The following is a 6,429-nucleotide window of genomic DNA, read 5'->3' as shown; positions in this document are numbered from 1 at the left end:
GCTGTGCCGCCCCCGGTGCCCCCCCGCCGTCCGTCCCTCTCTCCGCAGGCCGGGAAGCTGGAGCCGAAGCTGGTGCTGGACCAGTTGCGTTGTAATGGCGTCCTGGAGGGCATCCGCATCTGCCGCCAGGGCTTCCCCAACCGCATCCTCTTCCAGGAGTTCCGGCAGCGGTGAGCCTAGGCAGGGCCGCGCTGGGGGAGGTTCGGAAGCCATTGCACCTGCGTCCCACCTCAGCCCCCCTGGCCCCATCCCCGCGGTACTCACCCTGCGGAAGCGCAGCCGCTCAGTGCACCGGGGGAAAGCGCCCAGAGCGCTAAGGCGGCCTCAAGCCGCCACACTATGAACACGTAATCACCAGGGCCAGCGGCAGTCTGCACCTCTTTGAAAACCAAGTAGAGGAGGCCAGCAGATGGCATGTTGGTTATGTCGCTGGACTCCCACATGGCTGACTGCGGTTCAAGTCCTGGACCCGGTGGCTTGAAAATCATGCTGGACGCACGTGTGTGTGTGTGTGGTTGGGTGTGTGTGTGTAAATCCTGAGAGGACAATAGAAGAGAAGGGATTAGAGTGTGGCCATCCCTCTTGGGGGGGCTGATCTCTCACTTTCCCTCTGTCTCTCTCCTCTCCAGTGAGTGCACGTGCCCATGGCAAAAACCAGAAAAAGGAAAAACAAAGCAGATAAGGCTAGAACAGAAAATGTCAGTCTAGTAAGCAAATACCACGGCAGTACTGTGACAAAGACGCTGCTGCGTGCAAGTGCGGATGCGGCCAGTCGGGCCAGCCGGGGTGGTGAGGGCCGCCCGACCTCGCACGCTGACTCCGCGGGTCAGGTCCCAGCAGGCAGTGCGAGAAGCGTACCTGGCAGGTGTGGGTGTGTGCTCCCCAAATCCCAGGAGAATGAAGGCGATGGGATTGTGGATTGCAACATGCCCCCCCATACTTTCTTATATCCCCCTCACTTCTCTCTGGTGAGCACACCCTCCCTATAGCAGTTAAAAAAAAAAATAAGAAAGAGAAAAGAATGTGAGCTACATTTGCATTTGAAAAGTTTTAGTAGCCACACTTAAAAAAGTGAAAAGAGGGGCCAGCAGGTGGTGTGGTAGTTGAGGTGCTGGACTCCCGCTGGTCAGCTGTGGTTTGGTCTTGTACCTGGCATCTTGAATATTGTACCAGATGTGTGCATGCGTGCCCCAAATCCCAGGAGGAGAATGGAGAAGGGATTCTGGCACGGCCATCCCCCACAAGGGTGATTTCTCACTTTTCCTTTCACTGTTTCTCCAGTGAATACATCCACCCTATGGTAAAAACCTTTTTTAAAAATTTAATTAAAAATAAAAAGTCAAAAGAAATAGACAAGGAACAGCCCTGTCACCTAGTGGTTGAGGGAGCAGGATTCCACATGGCCGACTACAATTAGAATCTCGGCTCTGGTGGCTTGAAAAATCACGCTGGGCTCCTGTGCATGCATGCCCCAAATCCTGACAGGATGGGGGTGGAGGAGGAGGGATGTCAGCAGGACCACACCCCGCACAGGTGCTTTCTCCCTCTTTCTCTGTCTTCCCTGGCGAGCGCACATGCCCTCTGAGGGAGGAGGCAAATTTAATTTCAACGAAATATTTAATCCAGTGCATCAGAATAGCAGATAATGTAAAAACTTTTTTAATTGTTTATTTAATTTTATTTATTATTATTTTAATTTGCTACAAGGCATGTACATTCAAAAGACAGAGAGCATGAGACTAACAAAGAGAAGGGAAGTGAGAAAGCAAGCCACCAGGTCTAGGACTTGAACCTCAGTTAGCCATGTGGGAGTCCAGTGCCTTAACCACCACGCCACCTGCCAGCTCCCTACCAGATATTGCTAACGTGTGATCAATATTTTAAATTATTTATGAGATACTTTACACTCTTTTCTTCCTGCCGAGTCTCAGAAATTCAGTATCTTGTGCTCACAGCACATCTCAGTTCAGGCACTAAATTCCAGTGAGCGAAAGAAAATGTCGTCCTATCAAAACAACAAAGTTGGTTTAACAGGAAAATGTTAGAAACTGCTTCTGTTTTGAAATTTAAATTTCACTTATTTAAAATTAAGTACAATCAGAAATCCAGTTCCTCAATCATGCATGCCCTTGTCAAGAACTCAGTAGTTGCAACGCACGCATGCAGGAACACACACCCAATGGGATTCCGAAAAGATCATGAAGTGGGATGAAAGTACTAACTTATGTGGTCAGCAGGTGGCGTAGTGGTGACATTGCTGAACTCCCACATGACTGACCACAGTTGAGTCTCGGACCCAGTGGCTTGAAACTCACGCTGGGCGCATGTGCATGTGTGCTGAAGATCCCAAGGGGAAAAAGGAGGAGAAGGGATTGTGGCATGGCCACCCAGGAGGTGATTTATTGCTTTCTATCTCACTGTTTCTTTCCCTCTCTTTGGCAAACACAAGCACCCTAAGGCAAAACGTTCTAAAAAATTTTAAAAAGGAAAGAAAGTACTAGTTTATTTCAATGCAAAAAAATGTTTATTTATTTAGGGACCAGCAGTTAGTGTAACAGCTATGTTGCTGGACTCCCATGTAGCTGTCTGTGGTTTGAGTCCCAGACCCAGTGGCTTAAACTCACGCCGGGCGCGTGTGCGTGCGTGCCCAGGATCCCAAGAGGAGAATGGAGAAGGGATTGCAGTGTGGCCATCCCCCCTGGGGAGTGATTTCTCACTTTCTGTCTCTCTGTCTCTCTCTGTGTTTCTGGCGAGCACACATGCTCTATAGCAAAAACCTTTCCAAAAAAAATTATATATATAGCAAAAAAATTTTGATCCATTTGCATAGTATTTGCCTATGTGTATTTCCCGCAGACTTGATGAGGACTCCGTGGTGTGCATGTTGTATGTATCACATACGTTATTTTATATAGAATGTCACGATCTGCGGAGATGGAATGGGGGGCCAGGAGCTCTGCAGACGGACGGGTATGTGTCTGTCAAACACATTATCCCGAAATGTACTCAGAAACTCGAAGGAAACCTCTGGAAAGCTTGAGCTCAGGCCCTGGCACAGGGTGGCCGTGCCGCCATCCCCTCCACTCGTCTCCTCTCGGGATTTGGGGCATGCACGTGCACCTGGCATGTTTTTCAAGCTGCTGAGTCCAGGATATGAACCGTGAAGTCAGCCACGTGTTATCCATCCACCTTGACCTCCGCACCACCTGCTGGCCCGTGTTACCGCTTTTGCTAGAGTTACCCCTGTGATCACTATTTGTCACTCTGAGCCCAGCATCTGACTGTGGCAGGCACCCAGGGTTTGTCGTAACTGCCCGGCCCCACCCTCGCCCACCACAGGTACGAGATCCTGACGCCCAATGCCATCCCCAAGGGCTTCATGGACGGGAAGCAGGCCTGTGAGAAGATGGTGAGTGTGGACGGGGCTGCAGGAGTGTGCATGAACGAGGCCCAGGGGTGGAGGAGGGACGCTGGGATCGCCTGCCCGCCATTCCTCCCCCTTCATCCCCTCTCTTCCCGTCACCTCTCCTCACAGATCCAGGCCCTGGAACTGGACCCCAACCTCTACCGTGTGGGACAGAGCAAGATCTTCTTCCGAGCAGGAGTCCTGGCCCAGCTGGAAGAAGAGCGGGACCTGAAGGTCACGGACATCATTGTGTCCTTCCAAGCAGCTGCCCGGGGATACCTGGCTCGCAAGTAGGGGACCTCGCTGTCTCCCAAGGCTTGCTGGTTCAGGCCGGGTCAGGAAAGGGATGACTGGATGGCCCCAGGTGTCAGGGCCTCCAGGATGGTGGGAGGGCTGAGAAACAGGTGGAGGGAGCCACCGGGTGCTCAGGCTTCTTGGTTCTACAGTGGTATTTGGTGGGCACCAGTGCCAGGCCATGAGCTAAGTGGTCCTGGAGACCCAGAGGAGCTAGGTCTGGCCATAGGGTGACCAGCCATCCCAGGACCGGTGTCCCAGGATGTCGGACGCTAGTGCCAAAACAGAGAAGGCCCAGGGAAAACCAGCTGGGGTTGCTCGCCCTCCCGGGCAGTGCCTCAGAGGACTCCAGCCTGGGGAGGAGGGAGACACACGTGTGCAGCGACAGTCTGGGCTGAGACGCGCTTTGGGGAAGATCATAGAGGTGCAGGAAGGAGGCCCTGCCGCAGGCAAGACACCCCAGGCCACACCTGACAAGCGGGTGGGCAAAGGAGGTCGGGAAAGGTGATCCAGCAGGACAGGCAGCTGTGCAGACCCAGTGGTGGGCGAGCCTGGGGCATCTCCGGAACCAGGGACTTTGTGGGAGGTCTCCTTCCTCCAGGGAATAAAGAGAATAGCAGGAAAGAATGCCCCAAATACCAGGCTGGGGTGGGGGCCTAGGCCAGGGGTGCTGGGGAGCCTTGGGAGGCAGCGAGTAGGGGAGGGGCGGTGTAGAAAGACCCTCTGGAGTCTGGAGCTGTGGGGCCGGGGAGGAGTCTGGGGGAGGACTGCCCGAGCTGGGGCTGTGGGGCCGGGGAGGAGCCTAGGGGGAGAGTCTGGCTGTGGGAGGACCAGCCTGAGCCGGGGCTGTGGCTGTGGCTGTGGGGCAGGCACAGGGAGACAAGGGCAGAGAACCACCGGGCTGAACGCATGACCTGGTGCCCGGAACAAAGCCTGCACACAGTGGGTGTTCAGTAACGTCCACCTCCCCAGGGCCTTCCAGAAGCGGCAGCAGCAGCAGAGTGCCCTGCGGGTGATGCAGCGGAACTGCGCGGCCTACCTCAAGCTGAGACACTGGCAGTGGTGGCGGCTCTTCACTAAGGTGCGGCGGCTGGGGGAAGTGGCCTGCGCGGTGAGGAGGACCTCGGGGGTTGGCCTGCCTGGACAAGTGACTTCCTCCATCTGGGCCTCCGTCGTCTGCATCTGTGGCATGCGGCCGGTCAGCCCAGCCTTCATTAGCTAGGATGCTTTGGGTAGCAAGTGATGGAAAAAATCTGACTCAAACCAACAGATAAAAGACAGCTTCCCGTGCAGCTGGATCCAGGGCTGAGTCGGGGCCTCCGAGACCAGCCTCAGGGTCAGTGAGATGCGCTGGTGATGCGCTGGAGGGACTCACGGCATGTAGAAAAGCCGTTGTATTCACAGTAGGTACAATAACAAGACACAGAATCAGCACAGGTACAAGGTGGTAAGGCAGGGTCCAGGGGAGACGGTGTGAGCCCCCGCCACCCTCTCCCAGTGCACTTGTCGCTCCCCAGCAACGACAGGTGATAACTCACCCCGGGGACTCACGAGGGCAGCTGCCCTGAGCCTCAGTGTGGGGACTGTTACTGGACGTGGCACGCACCTGACACAGCAGGTCAGACAGACCTCAGGGCCTAAGGCCACCCGTAAGTCAGTGTTAGCGTAGACACCTGGCGTGGCTTGACTCCCAGGGAAACAGAGGCTCCCGGACAGAACATTCCGGGGCTTAGAGTTTCCCTCCCAGGAGCCTGTCACAGGCCAGCTCTTTCTCTCGAATGTGCAGGGTTTGGACAACCCAGCTATTAGCCTCTCCCCTCCCCGCACAAGGGTCCGTCCGCCTTTGCTCCTGGTCTATCACCTCGAGATCACACTCGCCCCTCGCCCGACTTGGTCTCCTCTCATCTCAGAGTTCGGCCAGATTCTCTGGGTTCACCCTCGTTGGTCCTGCTGGAGTCATGTGACCACCTCAGCATCAGTTTATGTGTGTCAGAAGAGGCAGGCTGGCATCTGTGCCCATCCAAAGCACAGGGTCCGAGCAGGTCATCAGCCCCATTAGGACTCAGAGCAGTGTGTTTCTCCTGGGGAAAGTGGGGAGGAGGAAGGGAGGTGGAGGTCGGAGGGTGAAAGCACTCTTTTCAATGCAATTCTTGTTTTTTTTTTAGTTTAAATATCTTAATTGACTATTCTAGAATTGACCAACATTTCATTCCAAAAAATAGGATGTGTTGGTTGGGAACCAGCAGTTAGCGTAATGGCTTTGTCGCTGGACTCCCACGTAGTCAACTGCGGTTCGTGTCCCAGACCCGGTGGCTTAAAACTCACGCCGGGCGCGTGTGCGTGCGTGCCCAAGATCCCGAGAGGAGAATGGAGGAGAAGGGATTGCGGCGTGACCATCCCCCCTGGGGGGTGATTTCTCGCTTTCTGTCTCTATGTCTCTCTCTGTCTGTCTGGTGAGTGCACGTGCCCTACAGTGAAAATCTCTAAAAAAAAAAAAAAAAAAATAGGATGTGTTGGGACCAGCAAGTGGCGTACTGGTTAAATTGCTGGACTCCCACATAGCCGACCACAATTTGAGTCCTGGACCTGGCAGCTTAAAACTCACGCCAGGCACGTGTGCATGCCCACAATTCCAAGAGGAGAATGGAGGAGAAGGGATTGCGGCATGACCATCCCCCCTGGGGGGTGATTTCTCGCTTTCTGTCTCTCTGTCTATCTCATGCATGTAC

At 54.4% G+C, this 6,429-nt stretch overlaps 1 protein-coding gene across 3 annotated transcripts in view; it reads left to right on the top strand.

The window, feature by feature from the left end:
* Positions 1–6,429, top strand: part of MYH14 (myosin heavy chain 14) — a 107,884-nt gene that overhangs the window by 59,804 nt on the left and 41,651 nt on the right. For all 3 annotated transcript variants that reach the window (XM_006160113.2, XM_014592265.1, XM_014592264.1), the window contains 4 exons: positions 49–170; positions 3,340–3,409; positions 3,536–3,696; positions 4,673–4,781. In XM_006160113.2, coding sequence (XP_006160175.1) covers positions 49–170; positions 3,340–3,409; positions 3,536–3,696; positions 4,673–4,781 — 462 coding nt within the window. The remainder of the gene's footprint in view (positions 1–48; positions 171–3,339; positions 3,410–3,535; positions 3,697–4,672; positions 4,782–6,429) is intronic.

Source organism: Tupaia chinensis, unplaced genomic scaffold, assembly GCF_000334495.1.
Source record: "Tupaia chinensis unplaced genomic scaffold, TupChi_1.0 Scaffold000673_1, whole genome shotgun sequence".
Lineage (NCBI taxonomy): Eukaryota > Metazoa > Chordata > Mammalia > Scandentia > Tupaiidae > Tupaia > Tupaia belangeri.
This window is presented reverse-complemented; position numbering and strand designations above follow the sequence as displayed.